At 39.1% G+C, this 26,208-nt stretch overlaps 1 protein-coding gene across 4 annotated transcripts; it reads right to left on the bottom strand.

Moving 5' to 3' along the window:
• Window positions 1-156: 156 nt before the first annotated feature.
• On the bottom strand, window positions 157-25,780 carry mast1b (microtubule associated serine/threonine kinase 1b). Of its 4 annotated transcripts, XM_052550981.1 has the most exons (27): window positions 25,498-25,780; window positions 19,750-19,778; window positions 15,475-15,560; window positions 15,246-15,321; window positions 15,079-15,148; window positions 14,805-14,965; window positions 14,632-14,707; window positions 13,305-13,514; window positions 13,083-13,184; window positions 11,536-11,668; window positions 11,385-11,452; window positions 11,172-11,248; window positions 10,555-10,763; window positions 10,021-10,159; window positions 9,600-9,732; window positions 9,183-9,348; window positions 9,003-9,104; window positions 8,369-8,491; window positions 8,169-8,278; window positions 7,924-8,078; window positions 6,852-7,096; window positions 6,501-6,719; window positions 5,587-5,816; window positions 5,376-5,498; window positions 5,157-5,293; window positions 4,881-5,068; window positions 157-4,178 (listed from the first exon to the last, which is right to left on the bottom strand). In XM_052550981.1, exons 1-27 carry the CDS (start codon window positions 25,534-25,536, stop codon window positions 2,659-2,661), a joined length of 4,926 nt encoding a protein of 1,641 aa, XP_052406941.1. In that variant the 5' UTR covers window positions 25,537-25,780; the 3' UTR covers window positions 157-2,658. The 4 variants fall into 4 exon arrangements, with proteins under 4 accessions (XP_052406941.1, XP_052406944.1, XP_052406943.1 ...); XM_052550984.1 differs by lacking the exon at window positions 19,750-19,778 and having other exon boundaries at window positions 15,246-15,397; XM_052550983.1 differs by lacking the exon at window positions 19,750-19,778.
• Window positions 25,781-26,208: the final 428 nt, after the last annotated feature.

Raw genomic sequence — 26,208 nt, 5'->3', positions numbered from 1 at the left:
GTTATCATATGAAATAACTCTCTCACCAGATGAGCTGGTACAAAATTAAAATTTTTAGTCCCTAATCATGCTAACCAATATTTAATTTATAATTGAAACATTTATCTACAAACACATGCAAGCGGACAGACAACACAAAACAAACAACTGGCTTAATTCGTATTACTGCACTTTATTATTAATATTTTTTTTTTAAATTGCATTAGTTTATAACATTGCCTGAGGTGAGAAAACATAAAAAAAAATTAAATAAACAATGCTATAAGAAGTGAATATACAAAACCAAAAAAATTCACAGGTAAAACAGTTTGTGGAAGATTTATGCAAAGCAGCAGTTTTTAATTATCAAACAGGGTGAAAATCTTTGAAATAAAGTTCAAACAATTAAATGAATACAAAGAGATAAATCAATAAAGTGCATTCTGTAACATTGTTTGTACTTTTTGTATGAGTAACAGTGTCTCAGGCAAACACAATGCCTACAGAATCTAAACACAGACGGAAAACTGACACGATCTATCCTACATACACACAGTTCACAGCACAAATCAATCGGGAAACACAATAAGGGTTTTTACACCGTACCCAAATATTATTAAACAAATAAAAGATGAAATCCTCATAAAAAGTACTGTGGTGTTACCGTGGTACAATGATGCTACGTGATCCATGTATATTCTAGATGTATGTCCAAAAATGCTATTATCATGCTACAATGTCTAAAAAACCATGATAATACCAAAGAAAATAGTTGGGTTTATAAATTTGGGTAAAGTGTAAAGTCCTTTATTGGCAGAAGATAGTCAATCAGGGATCAAGGATCAGCTGATTTGGAAGAAAATCATTGCATTAATGTGGCACCAAACACTCCTAAGACATCGCTAGATTCACTACACACAGAGTCTCCAAAAAGACGTTCACACAAACGCGAGAGTGACCGTGTGATTTAAAGTGTAAACAGATTGGATCAGTTCCACATGTAACATGAAGCCCCTTCCAGAACATCGTTGCATCTCTCGCAGACCACCAGACACGTCAACCTACTACGTAATTAATTCCTATAAAAGTTGGACACAATGTAGCAAAATTGAATTAAAAGCCCTGAATGGATTAAAATGAAACACATCTACACACGTACTACCTCATACTTTTACAAACTCTTCTGCATATACTTAAGAATAATTCAGGCTTCTTCAGAGTTGTAAGAATTCAAGTGTATAATCCACAGTGCATTTACTGGCCTATAATATATATGTATATAATCTAACACAATGACATCATAGTGACCAATATTTTTCATAGACTTAATCTAATAATCTCAATATAATTTCGCAATGTCATTTTTGAGATTTTCCCTCCAGTCTCAGAGCGGCAAATTAAAACTATATACACTCTCCTTGCTTCTTTCCAAGGATATTTAAATTCATCCACATAAAAGTCAACATGAAACGACATCTGCAACCCAATTTACTTCCATAATGGTCATGCTTCCAAATCTATGTTTATTACTGCCATTTTGATAATTGGCATTAAATTACTCCACTAACTAGTCGATAAAAAGGCTGCATTTCCCTACTACTAGTAGTAGTATATTTTTATTTAATGCCAAGTCAGGATCTTAGGCTATTTTCATGGCAAAAATTAATAAATAAAAATACAAGGATAACAAATACAATCAAAACCAGCAAACAAACAACCACAAGTTACATTACACAAGATTTTTTACATTAATATATGATAAAAATTCTAAAACTTTTTCTGGCAAAATTATACTAAATAGCTCTTTAAGGGAGTTCACTTCATAAAAGAGTTTTCTACATACATAAAAAGCTGGGCAGTCCAATAAACTTTGTTTGACAGAAAGGAGAATCTTGCAAAACATGCACTGAGTAAGGTCTTCACCTTAAAGCAAAAATGCATGAGTATTGCATTTTCCTACTAAGTAGCTATTTGACTACAGACCTTAGTCAGGGTGGATGCAGATTAAATAACATAGCAATCCATTAAGAAGTAAATTGATTTCATGTTGCCTTTTTGCTGGGCATTTCCAGTGCAAATGTAATTAAGACAGCAGAAACAACCACTTATACACATGGTTCTGTCCTTGTGCAACAATCATTTCCCTTTTCCACCAGTGCAACCCTCCCAAACCTCTAGTTAGGCATTCTGTTGTCTCTAGTATAGCGCTACTGTTGGCAGTTTAACAGTATAGCTGAGGTACTGGACTGAGATTGTTTAAAGTCTATGGTGTTGGTCACTAGGTAAACACTGACTACCTCTCCTTTCTAAATCTGACAAACTTGATTGGTTGATATGGTGATGAATGACATGTCATGCCCTCTACAGGCCAGGCAGCAATGATTGGATGTGCAGTGTTCACTAGCATTAGGTCTTTCATTTTTCATCTTATTTTTTTTTACTCTTCTATTCACAATATACATGTAACATGCATCTAGAGAGACATACTGGTTTATACTGGCATATGCACAAACAAACATATTTGACAACAGTCATTTTGAAGCACCTTTACTTGTTTACGTTTTTTCCGTTCATATCTTGGTTTGTTGGCTGTAGAGTCTTTTGAGAAGTCTGCATTTGGACAATTACAGGGAATCCATTCCATTTAAAGTTCCGAACAGAACATATCTGTTAAGAATATTACTGATGCTTGGAAGAGCTCTTCGATGCCTTTTCAGCCTTTGATGATCCAGGACCGGGCCATGTTCCTGTCAACCCGCGGCGACTCCCAGACGAGGCCTCTGACTTTCCCAAAGTGGCTGCTCGTTTGTCCTCATTGGTTTTGGAGCTGTCCTTGGTCTTCCCGCCATCCTGAGAGCCCAACTTCATCGGCCCAAGAACGGTTTTAGCCACACTGGTGAGTTGAGTCACAAAGCTGGACCTGTCACCAGGAGATACGGCACGTGATTTGCTTGTGCAAGGCGACCTGGCGGTTGGAGACGGAGAGGCTGGGGACTCTTCAGCCACTTCCAGACGACATCTTTCCTCTTGAGGGACTCTGGTTGACCCAGATGGGGTTTGAACGCGTTCTTCAATAGATTTGGACTGGGCAGGAAAAGCTGCGGAGACTTTCATTACACCAGCCCCCTCAATGGTCAGAGGTCCTTTGCCTGACTTGCTTGCCTCTGGAGCCATTGTCTGTGCATTTTTCTCCTTCACTGGAATCTTTCCCATGTCTTTGCCATTTTCCAGCCCTTTAAGACCATCGGTTTGAAGGCTATGGGGTTTGAGTTCCTGTGCTCCATAGCTCTGGACAACTGGCGTTCGTTCTGGAACCTTGGGACCAGATCCCATTGCATAAAGTGATTCACTCTTTCCCACATCCTTGGTTGCCTCCTTCCCTGTCAAGATGACTTGAGAAGACTCAGATTTGGAGGCTACTTTCTCCTCCTGAGTTGGCTCACCAAACTGGGTTGAGGATTTAGGATCCAAAGTGGTTGCTGCTGAAAAGTTTTTTGACACAGTCCTTAAAACTACTTCACTTGAGTCAGGCTGCCTCACTTTCCCCTCGGTCTCTCTTCCTGCTATCGAGTCTTGTCTCCCGAGTTGCCTTAATGGACTCATTGTGAGCTGAGCGGGTGTGTGTATTGGCTTCTGGTCGGGTGGAGAGGGCGGAGCCCCAGGTGTGTTCTCGCCCTCGATCTCCATCAGGCTCTGGAGGGCATGTTCACAGTGGAACGACTCCCGGCGGTAATCGGCATGCACAACCTCCAAGCCATGCTTCCTCATGGACACGCAAAGCCCTCCTTTTCTGTCCGAGCCCACGGAAGATGTGGAGGATGGAAATGAAGGTGGAGGGGGTGGGCCAAGCTTCTCGGCTGACTGCACCCTTTGGAGGAGTGGTGAACGGGGTGGTTCTGCACTCTTGGGGCGAGGGCGTGTGATTGGAGGAGAGGCGTGGAGCTTGGCAGGGAAGGCCTGGGTAGTGTTAGAGCTGCCGACAGTGTGTCCAGCAATGGGAGGTGGGGAAGATGAAGTAGGGGATGGCGTGTGGGCCAGCGGAGACAGAGGAATGTTGCCAGCGGATTTGCAGCGAGCAGAACGGTATTGGCGGTGGAGTTTGGGCGATAGGCCGTAAAGAGAGCTCGGCCGCATGTGCTGAGATGTTGCAGGCGAGTTTGGTGTGCTGGACGCCGGTGAGCTGCTCTGAGATGAGGTGCCTGAGAGGACAAGGACAGAACGGGTCAGAACCTCAAAGAAACATGAAAAGGGCAAACAATCAGTCCAAAAACCCAAGACTGACTGAAGCCAAATATCAAAGGCTAATTTAGGTCATTTCAATGCACATCTGCTTGAAAAGAAGAGGGACCACACTTGACAGAAATGTTATCTTCAGTTGGCCAAATGTCACTCAAGTACATGATATGAGGCCGAAAGTTTTAATTAAAACTCAATGTTACACGTATTATTTTTTCTCTAGAAAGGCATTATTTTGTAACCAGACATTTGTGTATGCATAAAACTATTAAAATTGTACAGCTAAAACTTGCCTGAATCATAGTTATGTCATGAATATTATTTATATGAATATATACATGAACAAATGATTCTAGCGATAAACTTGGTCTTCAGAGACACTGGATTCTGTGAGTCACATAATGAGTGATATTCATGTACATATATAAAATATATTTCTTGTTTTATTTACCCATTTAAAAAATCAAATTTATCTAAAATAATACATTTTTTTTATTAATAATATTGTTGAATTTATAATTTAGCATTGGCTTTTAACTGGAAACGCTGGTCTAGAAAAGCTAATTTACTAAAAGTGTAAAACTGTGACTACCAAATCAGTCAATGAGATTCCACATCTGACAAGCATTTTTAATGGATAATAAAGCAGTGGGAGGAGCTCTGACCTAGGTAGGCGGAGTCTGGAGGAGAGCGGTACGTCTGCGTGGGTGAGCGAGCAGACAGGTTGTGTGTGGGCGATCCAGGCAGACTGTCTCCAGACGAAAGAGAGCGATTCAGAGAGGACAGACTACGACTAGTGTGAAGCAGGTTGGACTGTTTTGTGATCTTACGAAAGAGAGAGCTGCGCTTCTTACTGCAGACAGAGAAAGAGTAAAGCAAATGAGTAAAGCATTTACATAGATGATATGTATACTTATGTGAAGGCATTCACTCTTTCTGACCTCTCTTGTCCATCTTTTGTGGCTGACTTCTTGTTGCGTCTGGCCATCTTGGCTTTGTAGCTAAGCTTCCTTGCTGGTCCAACCTTTATGGACGTGTTTTCGAATGGAGTGGTCGTCACTGTTACTTTGCTGTCACTCTGAAAATTCAGTGAACCATGTTAATTTTGTTGAGTGATATCTCTGGAAAGTAACAGTCGGAAGTGTTTGTGATGACCATACCTTCAGAATGAGCTCCACCACCTCTGTGTGCACCAATCCGTGCACAGACTCCCCGTTCACATGGGTGATGAGGTCACCAGCACAAAGCCCCGCCTCCTGGGCTGGCCCGCCACACTCAACATGCTGTGATTGGACAAAAGCAATGTCAATCATCACCTGTAACACATTCTTTAGCTATAAATTATAAAAATGTTACAGAATGTGTCCTTACCCAGACCATGTGCTGTACGCTGTAGATGTTGCTGTCACCCATGTAAACTCTGATGGCGCGTAAGGTGAAACCGTACTTCTTTCCAGAGCGATGGATGGTGATTGGTGAGCGCAGGACATTGACAGTAGGTGAGTAATCACGACTCGGAGACGAGTCACGAGACGAGGGATTGGAGGAGATGGAGCGAGGAGACATGGGACTGGCTTGTGGTGACGTACCATGCTGCTCAACTATGAAACCAAACATCAAAAGAACGAAAATTATTTTACAGATCTTCTTGATACATTTCTGTACCTTGATCGTGATAGTACCCTTGCTGTCTACAGGGGGTCAGAGAGCTCTCGGATTCCATCATTAATATCTTAATTTGTGTTCCGAAGATTAACGGAGGTCTCACGGGTTTGGGGCGATATGAGGGTGAGTAATTAATGACAGAATTTTCATTTTTGGGTGAACTAACCCTTTAAACATAAACTATGTAGTTTATAGAGCGTATACACAAATAATACAAAACCCAAAAAATACATTTTTACATTTATTTCAATTAATCTGAATATTTTCTATATATAGTGTATACTATAGAGTACGAAAAGTAGTGTTTCAACTTTTGTGAGTTGTTGACATCTTTAAACTTAAAATATCCTAACAGACACTGAAATATTTCATGTAAATGTATTTTTTTTTAAATATGCATGAAAAAAATACATATTATATAAAAAAATACATATTTATTAGTTATTAATCATTATTAATGTATTTTTTTACTATTACACATAAAACATGAGCTAAAAAGGGCAAAAAGAAAATGGTACAGTTATTTTAATGTTGAACTGCTGTGATTTTATTGGTTTTTGCTAATAATAATAATAATAATGATAATAATAATAATAACTGAATTGTGTCTGAGGCCTCACCTGCAGGTATGATGACGGACAGGGCCGTGGCAGAGGCTGACTTTATGACTTTGGTTCCAGAGCGAGTCGCGCTAAGTTTCTCGGTATCGGTCGGAATCTGATGATGTCGCGCTCTTCGTAAGACGAGGTCACTTCCGACGCGAGGCACAAACGGGTCTGGCATGTGTAGAGGAACCGCAGGAGTGGCAGCCGCGGCATCAGCAGGCCGCAGCAGTTTATCTGACAAACAGGAAGATAAAACATGAAAATGTGAGACATCACTGGACGTCACAATGAGTGATTGAGACCCAGGAACACTGATGCCCAATAAAATGTATGAAAGTATTCTATTTATAGTGAAAACCAAATAACCTCCAGGATGTCCCACTGATGCCGTGGAGCTGGACTCCACCAGTCCGGAGCAGACGGGCACGCTGGCGCCCTCTAGTGATAAGCCCCTGGTTTTGATGGGTGTTTGTCGTGTGTGTACGTCACCGTCTCCCTCTAGTGGAGAAGCGAAGCGGTGCGTGTCCATCAGTGCTGAGAAACGCCGGCGCGCACCAGGAGGACTGGAGTCTGATTCAGTGAAAGACAACTCTGAGCATGACAAACGCTTCCTACAGAGACAGCAGAACAACATGGAGGGTGTTAGTGAAGATTATGTCTCTCAATATCATCGTTGGTGTTGGTAGGTTGTTGTGAGTGGTCAGTGGCATTTTGAATATATTTAAATGCATTCCTTCCAGTTTTTAGGCAGTTTTAAGTAGTTTTAAAAGTATATGGTTGCCACTGCTGGGTATATTACTTACAAATTGTAGTCTATTACTGATTCAAAATTACATGACAAAAAATTTTGTCAGTAACGTAATCAATTACATTAAACATTTTAGGTAATATAATCAGACTACTTTTAGAGAACTTTTAGATCAGATTTGACCTACATTGATCTGAACTGAATCACATTGATTTAAACAGGATATTCCAGTACATTACTTATATTAGTATACTGCATTACATGCAAATAAGAAATTAGGTGAATTTGTGCATTTTGAATGACAAAAGCCTGCCAAAACTATAAACATGGATAATAACGTACTGAGTGATAATTCAGATAAAAATGTATGTGTTCATCAGTAGTTAGTAGTCTTAAACCTGAAATTATTTTGTAAATCTAGTGTTAAAATGCCATCAATGTTATTGACTGGAATAATTTATTGCTATTGTGTGAATAATATGTAATCAAGTAACCGTACTCTGATTACAAGCATTTTAAAATGTTACAGTGTTACAATTGCTAGTACTTGTAATTGACAATGTAATCCAAGTTACACGTAAGCAGTTATCACCCAGCTCTGATGGATGCTAGGTGGTCTCTAAAGTGTGGTAAATGGTTACTAATGTATTGCTGGGTTATTCTGGGAGGTTGTTGTACTGTTTGTCTTACATCTCGGGAGATCTGGTTCTCCAGCTCTTGTCTCGGAGGGTCAGGCTGCCCAGACTTTCTCTCTTGCTGCGGTCTTCTCTGTGAGCTTTGGGCTCTCGACGGGTCACCACGGGTTTGTGCTCCAGTTGCGACAGGTGCTCCATGCTGCTGTACACCTGTGATTCAGAGGCACTAGATGAGTCCTTGAATGGACTACATTACCCATAATCCTCGGTGTGGTGTAAAGAGCAGAATCTAGGTCTCACCTTGCTGAAGCGCGGCGAGCAGGAGGAGAAGCGGTGAATCTCCACTGGCTCGTCGTCATTGGTGTCGTCTTCATCGTACGAGTGAACGTGATGATATCGCTCTGATCGCGCTGGGACAGACGGATGGGTTACTCATTAATGCACACCAATAGCACAAACACACACACACACACACATCATCCATCCGTCCATTTACTCACTGTCGAAGTAGCTGGTGTCCTCTTCCGACTCCAGATGAGGGATGAACTCGGCTTTCTGCCGGAGCAAGCTGCTCCAGTCCACATCACAGAAGAACGGATGCTGCTTCACCTCGAATGCTCCACCTGCGCACAAACACGCGTCTTAATTCAGTGCATGGAGAACATCTGACTCTGTCGACCAACAGCAGCAATATGAATAAAGACAGTCAACGATCACTAATCAAATTAACTATTTATAACAGAAAAAACAGACTTAAACAGTGGTTCAGAGTGGTGTTAAACGTGCTACAAGTTTGCTAAATTGCTAGGTGCTCTACTTGATTGCTAGGGTGTTGTTAATGCGTTTTAGTGTTTAGGTAGTTACTATGTGGTTGCTTGAGTGATGCAAGGTTATGTTATTTGTCATGTTGTTAAGCCTTTGGGAACTTTTCACTTGTTATACTGTCAAGTGACTGTAGATCAAAAGTGCTCGAGTTTTGAGCTATTCTTCTGCCAAGATATAACCCTTTTTAATCATCGTTATTGATCATCTAATGGTCAGTGTTAAAGTACAGCTTCAATCCAAGTGGTGAACAGCTGTAAGAGTCAGATCACATCAGCGTGTAGTCACATGACTGGAGGTGTGTGACATCACCTGTGCCCAGTCTGAGCAGCGGGTTGGTCTGCAGGAGAGATGAGATCAGGTGCTGCGCGTCAGCGGGGAGAGCGTCATCATCCTCAGGCCACACAATGTCATCTACACACACACACACATCTTTTACATCGTGTACATCTTTTTTATTTGGATTCATGAGATTAGGTTTTTTTTCTTTACCTGTGATCACCTGACCAAACAGCTCCTCTGGTGTGTCGCCGAAGAACGGCACGCAGCCCACCAGGAACTCGTAGAGGATGATGCCCATGGCCCACCAGTCCACCGGCTTGCCGTAACCCTGCCGCAGGATCACCTCCGGGGCGATGTACTCTGGGGTGCCGCACACCTGGGGTCAAAGGTCAAAGAATGTTTCTACACGGTTTCAGCACATTTCAATGATGTTTTGAATTGTTTTCAGTGTGTTGTTATGTAGTTGCAAGAGTTAGAGGGTCAAATAAAGATATAAAGAGATGGGCTTTAATGCAGATTCTTGAAGATGGGTAAGGACTCTAAATTTAAATTTAACAGTGATTAAAAGCTTGGTTTGGTGGCTTTTTGACCATGAATATGCACAGAACAGAATATTGAAAGTGGTACCTGTTTATCCAGGAACTCTCTGGTGTCCTTCTCGATGTGTCCTTCATACAGGTTTGTGGTGAGACTCATGAGACCCATTTTAGACAAACCGAAATCTGTGAGTTTAATGTGACCCATTGACGTGATCAACAGACTGAGAGAGAGAGAGAGAGAGAGATGATGTGAGACAGTCTCTACAGTAACACACACTCAAGCTGAGTGGCACTTCTGACATGTGTTTAATTATATAACACAATCTGTCCAAATTAAACGATTTCATTAATCTCACACAGGAAATGCTGTATGTCATTGCCCAACAGATGGCAAATGAATCCCAGCAATCATTTAATTGACTGTGCGCGGACACTTAGTAAATAACATGCCCCCGGCCATTGTCATTACATATAATGCAAAATTATTTGAACTGTTATTGGCATATTACTTGTCCGGTTTGAGATCTCGGTGCACGATTCCATAGTTATGTATGTATTCGAGAGCCAGGACGGTTTCAGCGAAGTACATGCGTGCCATTTCCACAGGCAATGCTCCGATATTCTTAAGCAGTGTCGCGCAGTCGCCTCCTGAAACGAAACACACAGAGCAGATCTCTTTAACATCTCAGTTATCTCTCATAAGACAACAACATCCAAGCCTCCTGCTTCTCAGATGTTCCTCCTGAGAAAAAGACTCCAGTAATCTCACACGTGTCTCCTCCTCAGGTGTTTCAGAAGAGATCTCAAACTGTGCTCAGATTTGCTCAAGATCCCCAACACTAACTCAATCTTTTCTCATCAAATGATTTGAGCTGCTTTCCGCATTCATTTTATAGCCCTAGACTCTTACTGGAGCGACTCATCTGGGTTTGTTTTATTTCTCAGGCATTTTAAGAGAAACACCTGAGAGTTAAAACATACCTGAGACCTCAATACAGTCAATAAAGCTTTAAAAGAGCATTAGAAGTGTGTGCGTGTCTCACCTTCCACATACTCTATGACCATACACAGGTGTCTTCTGGTCTCAAAGGAACAGAACATGCTGACCACGAAGGGGTTCTCAGCGAAGGTCAGGATGTCTCGCTCCACAAACGCCTGTTGGATCTGGTTCCTCAGAATCAGGTTCTGTTTGTTGATTTTCTTCATAGCGAAGCGCTGTCGTGTCTCCAGATGGCGGACCAGATACACCGCGCTGAGAAACACAGCGTCTTCTGTCAGTGTCTCAAATCCTCTGTGTATGTTTGCTTATTTAGTGACAGTACTTATGTAACATTTTCAGTTACAAATAATGCTTTGCTTTTAAGCTTTATATCCCCATTTAGATATTGAAGCAAACGTGTGTGCGCACATGTGTTTCTGTGAATTGTGGGGACTTTCCATAGACTTCTAATACTTTTATACTGACCAAATTATATTTTCTATTCCTTAACCCTAAACCTACCCCTAACAGTTTGCATTGTTACACTTTCAGATAAACATAATTTACTATTTTAACCATTTTTTCCCCTCAATGTCAGGTTTTATAATGTAGCATGAACAAGTACACGTGTGTGTGTGTGTGTGTATGTTTGTGTGTGTGTGTGTGTGTCTGCTGGTTTACCCGTAGGCTCCATTGCTGATCAGTTTGATAGTCTGGAAATCTGCCTCTCCAGGTGGCTTCATGGGTTTTATCTTTCCCTGGAAAAGAGAAAAATCGCCTCAAACTCTTGCACAAAGATGTTATCATCATCTTGTGACAGACGCTTTACTAACAAACAATCGTTTTCAGATTTCCTGGGGCTATGTGTGTGTGTGTGTGTGTGTGTGATCAGACCTCTGCGGAGTCATCTGTCTCTGGTGTGACCGGCCCCTCGCTGTCATAATGCTCTCGGCTGACTATCTCTGAAACACAGATGTGGCAGTCGCTCAGTGATCAGCAGTACTGGGATCAGTGTTGTGTGATTGTTGTGTGACCGAGGTCTCACCCTCCAGAGGGTCTCTGGTCAGACCCAGCTGACTGATGATGTATCGTGGGATGTCGGTCTTCATCAGGTGTCCTTCTTTAGCGTGATCTTCAGCCGCCTCCAGCAGATGATAGAACTCTTCAGGATTAAACTCCTGGAAAACATGGCAGAGCAAAATCTATTAGTGCTGCTGTGAGGTTGCTGGTGTTTGTTTTAATTTTTAGAATATTGAATATTTTTAGAAGGTTGCTGGGGTGTTTGGAATAGTGTTTACAATGTTGCTCTGAGGTTGCTGGGGTGTTTGGAATAAATAGTGTTTAGAATGTTGGTCTGAGGTTGCTGGGGTGTTTGGAATAGTGTTTAGAATGTTGGTCTGAGGTTGCTGGGGTGTTTGGAATAGTGTTTAGAATGTTGCTCTGAGGTTGGTGGGGTGTTTGGAATAGTGTTTAGAATGTTGCTCTGAGGTTGCTGGGGTGTTTGGAATAGTGTTTAGAATGTTGATTTGAGGTTGCTGGGGTGTTTGGAATAAATAGTGTTTAGAATGTTGCTCTGAGGTTGCTGGGGTGTTTGGAATAGTGTTTAGAATGTTGGTCTGAGGTTGCTGGGGTGTTTGGAATAAATAGTGTTTAGAATGTTGCTCTGAGGTTGCTGGGGTGTTTGGAATAGTGTTTAGAATGTTGGTCTGAGGTTGCTGGGGTGTTTGGAATAAATAGTGTTTAGAATGTTGCTCTGAGGTTGCTGGGGTGTTTGGAATAGTGTTTAGAATGTTGGTCTGAGGTTGCTGGGGTGTTTGGAATAGTGTTTAGAATGTTGGTCTGAGGTTGCTGGGGTGTTTGGAATAGTGTTTAGAATGTTGATTTGAGGTTGCTGGGGTGTTTGGAATAAATAGTGTTTGGAATGTTGCTCTGAGGTTGCTGGGGTGTTTGGAATAAATAGTGTTTGGAATGTTGCTCTGAGGTTGCTGGGGTGATTGGTATAGTTTTAAGAATGTTGCTCTGAGGTTGCTGGGGTGTTTGGAATAGTTTCTATAATGTTGCTACATGCTGTTTCATTCTGAAATAAGTCGTTAATGCAATACAAGTTCAATTGGATTCAGGGTTGAGGCGGCATTATTGTTTGGTTGAAGATCCACACGGGTTCAGTTTCTGTGACAGTCTAAAAATAAAGTTGAATTATACTGAATATTTGTAATTTGCTGAAGTACATGAACACAATCTCATTTTGGGGACATCTCTGTTTAACAGGGATAATGAATGGCTCATGTGGTTTAATCCTGGAGGAGCACAGAAACATTTCCAAATGAGTTTTTCAGGCAGTGAATCACAGAAGGTCAATGATAACAGCAGCACGCTCGCAGCTCCCAATCTAAATGCTAATGCAGCCGCAGGTTTAACTCACTCTCTCGCCTTTTGTGTGTTTTGTGGCAATTCTGGTTTAAAACACTTTTCTGAAGTAGGAGTGTAAATTGGAGAACAACAGGCCTGTGTTGTTGGTGTCCAGAGGGCTTTGAAGCATCATGTTATCTGATGGATGGATAAAAGAACAAACAAAAGAAAGCATTTTCTCACCAAACACTCCAAAAGTCGAGCAGGACGAGCGATGATGAAGAGGAGTTTCTTCACCAACTCTGTGACGAAGGTCAACTCTGAACTCTCCGACCGCTTATAAGCCTGAGAGACACAAAGACAGAGAAAAACAAGCTAAATAATGTTTCATTACTTCTTCACATTACAGTAAAGGGACCATTCTTGGCGGGTTTAATGAGATCACAGGTGTGCTGATGAACTCACGTCATCCAGAAGTTTCTCCAGGTTCTCCTGCAGCTCAAAGAAGTAGATGGACGTGATGAGACCCTCCTTAGATTTAGTCAGGCAGTCTCTGGACAGCTCGATGATCTGGTGGTGGATGAAGCTTAGGACCCCGTCGGCCAGCGGTAGAACGCTCTCAGGACAATTTGAGTGAATGAAATCACACAACCTGCCCTCCATCTGCGCCGTAGCCTGACAAGAACAAATTATTTATCATTTTATAATAATTTGCAAATGACAGTATTTTAAAACTACTACTAATAATAGCCAATAATAACATTGTTATAGTTATATAGCATTTTGTAATAAATTATCTATTATTATTTATGTTTGAGGAGTATTTCTAGATTTTATATATAAAAAAAATACTAAATAGCTAATAATAATAATAATAAAGCATTTCGGATATTTTAGAAATGTATAATAATAATAGTAAATAAGCATTTAAAATATTCTTGAATTTTTTTATAACAATAATAATCAATTATAAATTATTCTACAAGTTATTACTATTAAGTATTTTGTAATAAATACTACTATTATTACTTCAAGAGTAATAATATAATTATAATTCTATTACATAATTATTTTATTAAATATATATATTAAATATATTACAATTATAACTATTCTAACATAATTATATTAATTATACTAGGTAATAATAATAATAATTACTTAGTAATATTAAGTAGATGTTAAAATATAAGTGTATTTCATATATATTTATCTTAAATATGCACACACTTGATGTATGATGCATAGTTGTGCAAAGCAAGATTATATATTAGTATTTTTTAAAGTGATTTTATTTTGATTTTTCATCTCTACACTGTCGATTACTCCAGTCGTCCTCAGTTAACCTGGTGCTGTTCTGACCATATTAATGTGTTTATCTTACAGCAAACTGAGAGACAGACACCAGACACCTCTCTCTCTCTCTCTTTCTCTCTCTCTTTCTCTGTGTGTGTGTGTTTGTGTGTGAATCAATACAGTCTCCCATAAGACGGCTAATGTTAGAAAAGAGCGTCACGTGACGAGGCTCATGAAGTACACTCACAGCAAAGCCTTTTACAGTAATTTAACACTAAGATTCATAGATGCTATATAAGTATTGTTCATGTTTACTTGTATAGTTAACTAATGTTCCCAAAGGAAACCTCGTTGTAAAGTGTTACTGTAGATAATTATAGAAATAATGATTAGAAAAGTTCATATTAACATATATTTATATTGATATTATTCTAGAATCTGTTCAGCATTTCTGTGTTGGAGAGGTGGTGGACAGGTGTGTGTGTGTGTGTGTTACCTTAGGGAAACGCTCCCTGTAAACATGATTCATCATGATGATCTCATTGTCGTAGCAGGAGTGAGAGCGACCCGGACTGAACACATGACAGAGAAAGAGAGAGAGAGTTAAACACAACTACTGCAACACACACACCTGAGCATGAGTGTGTGTTTGTTTGTGTGTTTGCAGACCTCAGGCTGCGCGAGCGGGGTCTTATGTGGGGTGAACAGCGTCCCCCGTCATCGTCAGTGATGCTCTCTGTACTGCCGAAGTGTTTGGAGAGGAAGTGCAGCTCGTCCATGGTGGGCTGATACGGCAGCTGGTGCAGACGCTCCTGAGACGAGCTGGAGGACTGCAGATAAACAGACATTAAACACATCTAATATGCATCATAAATGAAGTGCATCTGATGTGTGTTTGTCATCAGACGTCTCTAGATCATGTGTTCACATGAGAAACTCTTACCGTTGAGCTGGGAGTGTTTGTTCCATAGCCAGAAGACGGAAGAGACGCCAGCGACCATCGACGCCCATCCCTGCACACACAACAGGACAGAAGATGCATTAACAGCAGCTAAGGGTTTCTGTTAGACGTCCAGTCTGAAGTGTGTGTGTGTGTGTGTGTTTGTTTACCTTCTTGAGGAAGCGAAGGAGAAATGTGCCGGAGTGCTGGGAGAGAAGTTTCGAGGGCTGTCCAGAGGACTACTTCCTGTGAGGACAGGAACAACAAATGATGCTCAGTTACAAACAAAACTCAAGCACGTGAGAAAAGCGCATCGGTGAGTCTGTAAGCAGAATCAGAATCAGAGACACATCAGTATCTGTAAAAGTGTTTTGTCCAGTAGGGGGCGTGGCCTCTCACCGATGTGTCCTGGTAAAGGGGAATGTGGGCGGGGCAGAGTCGGGGAGGTGGAGGTCAGAATCAAACTCTTCCGGTTACTGCGGCAACTGCACACACAAACAGAGATTTCATCCGTTTAAAACATATCAATAAAACATCTTAAGAACATCAAACGTGGGACATTCAGAGGAAAGGAAGAACCCGCTTAAGATCAGCACAATACACCACAGCTAGAAAAAAGCCATAAATACAAATAAAAATAAAGAATTTAATAAAAAAAAACAAATGAACAAACAAAGAAATAAATGCAAAAAATAAATGCATTTAAAAAAAATAAAAAATAAATAAAACATTTTTAAATTAATGAATAAATAAACAAACCAATAAATAAATACTGAAAGAAACCTTAAAAACATTAAAAAATAATAATAAAAGAGTAAAATAAACTAATAAATAAAAAATAAAGGAAGGAACTTTAAAATTAAACAAGCATAAATAAAATAAATAATTAAATAATAAGAATAAATAAAACTCAATAATAAAATAAAAATGAAAAACAAATATTAATAAATTAAACAAAAAAAACTATTTATAAACAAACAAATAAATATTAATAAACTAAAAAATAAAAAATAAAGGAAGGAACTTTAAAATTAAACAAACATAAATAAAATAAATAGTTAAATAATAAGAATAAATAAAACTCAATAATAAAATAAAAATGAAAAACAAATATTAATAAACAAAAAAAACTATTTATAAACAAACAAATATTAATAAACTAAAAAATAAATAAATAAATAAATAAATACTTAACTGTAAAGAAATACATCACCTTACTAAACAGCAAATACAACCAACTGAATATGCCAAACCCGTGTTTATGTTCAAGATTATGTTAATGAAAAATCACATCAGAACCGAGAACAGAGAAACTGCTGTGTGTGTGTGTGTGTGTGTGCTCTGCAGCAGAACCAGTGCGGTACAGAAAATTCCATTTCCACAGTCATCAGTCTGAGTCAGCATCTCAAGAAACAGAGAGACACTCTGGGCGAGAGGGATACAGATAAACAGAGAGCTAATGGAGGACAGAGTAAAAGAGAGACACTTGATATGCCTTGAGTGACTGTATGAGAGCCATTACACACCATTACTGTGTGTGTGTGTGTGTGTGTGTGTGTGTGTGTCAGGCTTTATCCACATTGTGAGCAGTGACTGTCCCCACAAGGAAAGCTAAAATCAGCTACACTGAGCTGGAAAAAGCTTAATAATCAGACTAAACAAAGCCTTTCAAATTCAATTTCATTAATAAATCAAAATCCCAAAGAGCAACATTTGATCTTTTTAATTTTATGATCTTTTTCACAAAATGATGATGGCATCATGACAGAGCACATACTGAGCAGCTAATAGAGCACTAGTAAACACACACACACACACACAGGTGTAGACAGATGGTTAATTAATGGTCTTTGGGGATCATCCTGAACAGAACCCTGTCCCTCTCTTAAAGAGACAGAGACCTTATTAAATATACAGTACCTCTCTTAAAGAGGCAGCGCTCCTTCTAAACATTTGCTTCCAGAAGCTTTACTTTCACTGTTCCTCAGTGGAGGAATGACCTTCGCAAACCTCTAATTCATCTCACATCTTTTAAGGAACATTTATTTGTCAATCATCATTGTACTGCATTGCATTATAGGTTTTGATCATCCAACTAAGCAGTTAAATATCATCTTACTAAGACATTTAGTTGGGAGATCTAGGGCCCTATTTTAAAGAGAATGGTGCACTGCACATGCACTCAGGATGTGTCCTAATCCACTTTTGCTAGTTTAACGATGGGAAAATGGTCGGCGTTCCCGGGTGCATGGTCTAAATGGGTTGTCCCTTTTCTCTTAATGAGTAATTAGTGTTTTTTTGGCGTAACGTGCAATAAACCAATCAGAATCTCATTTCCCATCCCCTTTAAAAGCCAGATGTGCTCGGGTCGTGGCGTGTTCGCTATTTACATGGCGCAATATCATTTTTCATTATAAAAAATCTTTGTGTGCTGCTACACGTCTCTGTACATGCGTTGTGCACCCACCTATAGACACATATGATTAACACGCTCTTTAAATTACAAAGAAAAAATATTGCGCTACACTTTAGACCAGGTTTTTGTTGGTCAGTTGCGCAGTTATATCATTTTATGTAAGTATCTGCAATTGTCTTATAAAGAACTCATTGATTTACTGGCTATCACAATCTCATCTTACTTTTTGGACAATATCGGCACCAAATAGCAAACCTTTTGCTCAGTTCGGGCCTCTGAATAAAATGTTGCATTTTTTTCTCCATATTCTCTCTATGTAAGACATAATGCACCAAAAAGACCATAAGATTATTATTATTTTTTTAAATAAATAAATAAGATACAAATAATTTAATCTAAAGGTTCAATTAACTTTTCCATTAAAAGAAAAATAATAAATTGAGTCAATTATTTCATACATCAGAGTTAAAAGCTCAGTAAACCTCTCTTAAAGAGACAGTACCTCCTAATGTCACCATTCAAGAACAACAACTACTGAGACATTTTTTGTATCATCATGGATGACTTAAGAGAAAAACTACAAGCTAATAGATTAATTATTCACCAACGCATTCAAATGATCAACAAGTCGTTTACAAACCAAAAACACTCATAAGACTCAACGAAAATTAAATGTAGTTCATTTTGAGTCATAGTTATTGGCTGAAATACACAAGATAAACAATTTAATGCAATTAAAATCAAACTATATACACTATACACATGAAATATCATATGAAACCAGATGCTTTAATCACAACATTTACTAACAAGTCAAACTCACTACTCGAATGATGTCACTCAGTTAAGTGTATCGCCAGCTGCAGGTAAACAGTGACCTCAGCCACATCCTCATGTGCAGAAAAACACATTTCAAACAGATTTTAAATCATTTCACCTTTTAGTGCGACGAAACACACCGCCCTGCATGACTGAGAGCACAAAGCAGCCGAACGCTCAGAAACACGCAGCATGCATCACAAACATCATCAGATGGAGAGCGCTCAGACCGTCTGCCTTTCCCTGCACACTGGAAAATAGAGCGCAGGGGGGAATTCTGGGTAAAATCTCGAGGGCAGCGGATGATACCAAGACGAGCATTAAAAGAGGGGAGCAGGTGCAGCACATCCGCTCACAAGATGCCACGGAGTGTGTGTGTGTGTGTGTGTTTCAAAGCGTAAGTGCAATATGCTTTTTTCCCAGAGGTCACAGTGATATAACTGAGATTCATGGAAAAAGGTAAATGAGAGTGAAAAAAGAAAGCTTTTAGAGAAATGGACAGAGAGACGGAGAAAGACAAATAAACCTGACAAAGAAAGACGGGTGAGTCAGAGTTAATATAGTTTACTAAAACTAAAAGCATAAAAGCATTTTCCTTCCTTAAAATAACATAAATGTCAACTGAAATAACTTAAAAATGATTTATTTCAGCTAGTTGGTAAGGCAATGTTTCTTGAATCACTAAATATCTAAATTGATCTTAATCTTAAAAGACAATGATAAATGAAATACAATATATTACGAAAAACATATTTTATTTACACAACATTTCCCATTTTAGTTTTATTTAACGTGCAGCACTAAAATAACTAAAACTAAATAAACCTTTAAAAAAATTATTACTACAAATAACTGAAATATAAGTAAATATAAAATAAATAGATGCAAATACAAAATTTCTCATTTTTGTTTGGTTTAATTTGAAGTATTGGAAAATAAGTAAATAAACTAAGAAATAAATAAAAGATATGTGGACATAAAAAAACTAATAGGCCTACAAATTACAAAAAAAATGCCAATTAGCATTACTGGAAGTGTAAAACATGTTTAATTGTAAAATACATATTAATAATGTTAGTTAATATTTAATTATTTATAATAATTCCAATATTATAAAATGGTTTCGTTAAAAAACTACATCCTACTAAAAATAAGACGCAGTTTCTAATGAAGTCAATGTTTTAACGTACAAATGACAAAACACAGAACAAAATTACTAAACCTTCGACTAAAGTGAAAACAGAAAAATACAATCTAATTCAAAATATTAATGCATGCTATAATAATATGTTCTTAAAACACACTGGGCTGAGTTTATACTGTAAACAAAATGATGCCATATGAAAACGGACCACAGTAATCTCTCAAATACCACAGTTACTACACTAAATAAATTTATTTATGTATCTATGTATTATTAGGACTGAAAAGAGACTCACCTGCTGTTTTTACGAGGCAGAGGAAGATCCTTCAGGGCCGAAGACAGAGAGACAAAAACGGCCGAGAAAACAGAGAGAGAAACCAGAGATCAGACATGATAAACTCACGTAAAGTCACACTTATACATGTCATTAAACAGAAATAGCATCACAAACACACATTACAAGCAGAACCTCAAATACATGAGAAGCTATTTAACATGGATGTGAAGTGTGTGAATGTCACTGAGTTTGTATTTGAAAGAGTTTGGCACATTATTGTTGCGCATGATGGTTTCTGTGGACGAATGGATCAAGGAGAGATGCTGCTGCTGTTCTTCACTTCTCTCTGTGATCGAACACATAATCGGCTCTCATTCGTCTTTCTGACAGACTCTGTCTCTGTGACAAACAGGCTGTGCATGCTAAACACATTCACCCAAACAAAACCACTCCATTTACAGTACTACACTGACTCAATTTGGCAGTGCATGTTAGCGTACAGAACTGAGTTAGACAAGCTTCCTCCCATCAATCACTCTCCAAGCCCCGCCTTCCAAAGACATCTCAGCCAATCCGATGTAAGCAAAACGTTTCCAGGCTAAAAAGAGCACAGGCCACTATTATAGTTGAGCATAGCAATAATAAAATGTGAATAGGACATGTATCATGCATGTTATTCAACATGAAGTTGACTCTGAGGAGCTTTAGTCAGCAAATTCCATTAGCATTGATTGGCAGACATCACTAATCGATGCGAGCAGCTCAGATGTCCTTGAACGCTGATGTGCTTTCAGGATTAACCCCGTGCCTCATTTAACAACATTCACACTGGAAACCAGATCCACGTGAAACACAGTCCAGAGACGAAACCTGTCAAAACATGTCAACAACAAAAGATCAAACTGATAGTTCCGGCGCTGCACTCTGATTGGTTGAGCCGTTTGTTTACTTCTGTGTGTTGCTCAGCAACCACTTTGTTGGAACCACAACTGTTTCTGCGGAACTACATTGTTTTTATTTATATCATCAACTTTATTTGCTCTGTTTTATTATGTGAGACCGTATACGTATATTGAAGAACCGTTTTATAAAAGCAACGAGCCCTGTGGATTTACAACACCTCGGCTTCTTATTGCTTTAAAATAAGACAATTCATTTTGCATAAAGAAATGGGAGCCTAATCTCAGGACCAGCGAGATACTGTGGAATTATTCTGAGGATGATTATCCACAATCTGTCACCTGAGTTTATGAACAGCTACAAGAATAAACCCAGGTTTGATCATATAAGAGCTCGACAGCATCTTAAGGTGTTGTATTTTTAGCTGTATTATAACTCAGCAGCAGAAGACGCTCAGTTTGTGTTGAGTGACTGATCAGACGCAGCATCTCTGCGCTCTCGTATTGATCCTCAATATAAGCGTGTGCTTCCATGACAACAGTTAATGTGCCGCTGACACGTTAAGGCCGCTCGTCCCGTGAATAATCGCTGCTGAGGGTCTGACCGAGCCGTCAGGTCAATTACACTGAACATAACCTGAGAGATCAACCCAAGGACATTACAGCACACACACACATTCACACACCTGCGCCAAACGCTTTCTCCTGCATCCTTCTGTTCGATCCTACTGCGCATAAACATGATGACTGAAGAAGACCTTTCACCAGAATATTCACATTTAATAAAGATGTGCAAGCAAAACTGTGGCATGCAGCACTTTTTCCTAGTATTTCCTCATTTCATGAATAATAATAATAAAAGATTGTTTTATTAATATATAGTGATGATGCTTTTTTGATGACTTTATTACTTTAGTTATGAATACATCAGTAATTAAAAAATATTTTCATATGTTTTGATTTAAATTGTTTAATTTCTGCAACCGCAATATGTTAAAAATGACATTACAGAAATAATTTATTAAAATTAAATTTAAACGTAAGAACATGGAATTTGTGCCTTCATTGTTTTAAAAATATAATATAATAGATAAAAGATTTGTTTTATATATGCATAATGTTATTTGTTTGTGCCAAATATATAACTTAAACCTGGGGTAATTATAGCTAACTAAAAGTAAAACCATATTTATTTCAACAATATATAAACTTTAACTGAAATGTAAAAAATTCAGCTTATTTTATTTCAGTGAGTTGCCAGGGCAGCATTTAAAAAAAACATTTCATTTAGTTTACCTAGATGCACATAACTAAAACTGAAATAAAAACAAATAATTAAAACTATACAGATGTAAATAAAAATTAATAAAGCACAATAAAATGATTAAAACTTTAACTAATGTGAAAATGAAATTTAAGCATTTTCTGAGCTGTATTAATTAATTGTAAACATTAGAACCCTGTTATTGTCTTTAACAGGTGATGCTCTCCAACTCATATAAAACACTGAAGCTCTTAGAGTTAAACTCAGTCATATGAAATTAAATTTTAGACATAAAAGTTGTGTAAAATGTACAACTTGCATTTTCAGTGTGCAATTTTCTCAAACTATGCAAATATTCTCTCATTATCGTTGCACAATAAATTATTATTATTATTTTTTGTTTGTTTTATGATGTGTACCATGTACCAAAACATCTGGCAATGAAAATATGTATTCAGTTTCAGCGTCGTGAATTCTCGGAGCATTATTAACTTGATTAAATGAGTTTTCCACTCACGTAAAGCAGCAGAAGGCTGCAGATCATCTCTAGTTTCTCTGAAGAAAGACACTCGCGCTGTCTGTTTGTTTCTCTGTGACTCACGTGTTTCATTTTAGACAGTAATTGAGTTTTCCATCTTTAAATGCTGTAAAAGCTTCCTAGAAACCCTGTGGAGAAGAGCAGTCCGGTAAACTCATGAGGACAGATGGAGCCGGTCCAGAAGCCAAACTCTGAGCAGAGCTCAGCCGAGCAAAAGCACTTCAGCTGCGCTAATGAAGCGTTCTCTCCATGCGTCCGTCAGCCATACTCAACACAGAGATGCTCCTAAACATCACAGCTAGGAGTCATCACGATATATATCAGTATATAACACCTAATAACAGTCACCACTGGACAGAAGGTCTTTTTGTGGTCCAATCAGAGGTAAAATCATGGTATTTTTTAAATATACCACATAACCCTATGATGATATGTTTTCAATGAACAGGCTCATTTTCTTCAAAAAAAAAAAAAAGACATTTCTCTTTGTGCTACAGGTTGAATAGAGTCTGATCTCCGTTGATGTATAATTCCAGATGATCTGTCTGGATGATGACGGGCTGAAGAAGCAGTCTGAGCGGTAATGAAATAGCACTATCTGGGCCTCCTGCCCACCGTTTGGTGCAAGCCCATCATTTCCCAAGCCAACCCCATAATCTGAGCCTCATTAACCTAAGAGCGTCCCGGTGCCAGCGTACGCAAAACAGCCCCTGAGTTATCACTGCGCCTTCATTTCCGGGATTTCCTCCAACCGTTTTTACTAATGGCTCTGCGCATCAGGAGAAAATGTGCATCGGACGACTTCAGTAATTAAACGACAGACTTCCGGAAATCTGCTGGAGTCTGCGTCACGGTGAAAATCGCCAGATTTGAGGGAGAGAGCTACAGAGAGACGAACAAAATGTCAAATATGATAAAACATTTTTTAACTTGAGTCTAATTTAGAGCCACATGCATGCACCTAAAACCCTCCTGCATCAGCCCTTAATCTGTACACAGCACCCTGCTGCATGATGGGAGTGACCTTTGACCTCTGAGACAGTGTGTTGCACCATATGGCAGCAACAGTGCAGCGAAGCGGGGAGGGGTGTTAACTGAATAACCAACACAATGAGTGTGTGTGTGTGTGTGTGTGTGTGCGCGAGCGCGCGGGATGAACGAGACAGACCCAGGGGACACAGGAAAATTCGTTGAGGGCAATTATTTTCACACCAAGCGAAAAATATGTCAAATGTTTGAAACACACGTTTAAACAAGATGCCAAGCAATTATATTTTGCATAAATGAATTCTATTTTTAGGAGCATTAGGGTTTTTTTTGCACTGTGACATTGTTTTCATGACAATGAAACGCATTTCACCTCATATTCTGTGGCTACATGTGGCTGTTTACAGAAAGATTGATGTCTGCATTGTCTAAAAATGCATGTGCATATGTTCATATTGTGATACAATGTATTGTTTTTTGGTTTGATTTTACATTTTTTCACCCCCTTATTCACATTAATGCCAAATAATCTTTGAAAACCGATAAGATGTCAATATAATTTAACTGTAAAATGATTGTACATGATGCAACTTTTTGTTGTGCTGCATTTAGATACATTTCTGCATTAAAATAATGATAAATCTGGGGTAAAAGTTAATGTGTGGAAAATGAGCAGTTACTGAGAGCTTATTGAAAGGTTTCAGGATTCACTGTGCTCTCAGATAACACAGACGCTCTGTCTCTCTCTGACCATGTCTGAGACTTCATGATTGACTCTCCACTGATGATTCTGTGTGTGTGTGTGTGTGTGTGTGTGTGTGATATCATATCAGACTGTTTAAGATATTGTGCAAATCCTAGATACAGAACCAGTTTGTTTCGACACACACACATTTGTCCTGACAAAGCAGTAGATTCTGATAAACCCCACTTAACACACACACACATGCAAATATCTCATCATCGCAGATCAGAGATGCTCAGCATTTTCACCTTAAAAAGCCTCAGATGCCTATATATTCTCTAAAAATGGAAGTAAATGAAAATCACATGAAAATACCATGGTATTTACATGCAAAGAAATCCATATTACTGCCAGTGTTCAAAAACATGGCATTACCATGAACAGTTGTCAACTTCGTTTACAATGGTATTTCACAGAATACCGTTTCCTAACACTCTTCTTATGTGGACTAGAGTATCAGACAGTATATTATTACAGTATATTGTACAGATACAAACATACATACTGTATGCAATGATATGTATTAATTTACCATGGTACTCCAAAGAATACCACTCTTCATTGGTTACACTGTGTCTGTAGTAATGGGAGTATCAGACAGTATTAACTCCATGGTGTTCTTGATATAGTCTATGTAATGAGCTGAATGTTCACCATACTCAGATACTATCTTACTTCAAGGCACCTCAAACAATACCATGCTAGTACCTCAGGACATAGCCAAAAACACAATATTACTATAGTACATGTCTAGAAAGCAGGGTTTCACTACATGCCTACAAAAACACACTAATAGCAGGGTACTGAAGGATAACCATGTCCATTTACCATGGTATTTCAAAGAATACCACTCCCCACAGGTTACACCTTTATTATGTAGTCCAATCGGATCACCATACCATGTTTATTTTATTTTTTATAATAATGAACGTTTACCATATTAAAATACCATTTTACTTCAAATAATTCCATGGTACTATCTCAATACATCGCCAAAACTACAATTTATGTACGTACTTGTCCAGACAACACTGCACGTTTACAGAAACACACTAATAGCATGGTACTGAAGGACTGCCATGTCCATTTACCATGGCATTTTTAAGAATACCACTCCCCACTGGTTCCCCTATCTTTATGTGGTCCAATCATTGTATCGTAATACAATGGCGTACCATAGTAATGAATGTTTACCCTATTAAAATAGCATGTTAATTCAAGGTACTTCAAAAGAACACTATTGTTTCTCCACTATATGTGACCCGACACCACAGCATCATCGTGGTACACATCCCGAGCTCACGGTGTCGGTGTTAAACGGTGCATGTCTGACCTGGAGCCGCCTGCGTCTGATTATCCCGGAGTCGTCCATGTCGTGTCCGGCGGAGAAGACGCTGCTGCGTGGATCAGGAGGAGAGCTCAGTCCGCTCGCGTCCACCGGGACTCCGTCATCCGCACGACACCGTAATCCGACTCATACCGAGCGTCTGAGAGGCTGGAGGGGGCTCGCGACGCTCGCATCCCGCAGAAGACCGAGCGCTGGACGTGACGTCATAAAGGACCGTGCGCGAGACCAACACGAGTGACTGGGCGCGAGCGCGTGCGCTCCTTTACCATCACCCCCTCTCTCGCTCTCTCTCTCTCAGTGTTGTTCATTCATGACATCCCCTCTGTCTCCGGGATGTTTTTGTCTCCTCCTCTCGCTCCTCCCTCCAAGACCTCATGAGCTGCATCGGGGAGTTGTATTAATAATTACGCATGTTATTTTGGGATATCATGGGCATGTTATGCGTGTGAGCGTCATTCAGCATTTGTTTGATACAAAGCAGTAGAATTTTTGGCCAACGCACAGTTATCAGTCCCTAAATTCCTGTTTAGATTGACAGCTCCCTGGATTTTGAGACACAAGCCATTGCCCTCAGTGACCCATGCAGCGGTTCAGTGACATCTGCTTTCTGTTCGCGTGACATCTATGATGACGGGGCGCCGTTTATAAAATAGTTCTGCCATATTTATTATTATAAAAATTAATAATAATAATAAT

The sequence above is a fragment of the Carassius gibelio genome, chromosome B3 (genome assembly GCF_023724105.1).
Source record: "Carassius gibelio isolate Cgi1373 ecotype wild population from Czech Republic chromosome B3, carGib1.2-hapl.c, whole genome shotgun sequence".
In the NCBI taxonomy this organism is placed as follows: Eukaryota; Metazoa; Chordata; class Actinopteri; order Cypriniformes; family Cyprinidae; genus Carassius; species Carassius gibelio.
Note: the sequence above shows the minus strand (reverse complement) of the source record. Positions and strands in the feature narration are given on the sequence as shown.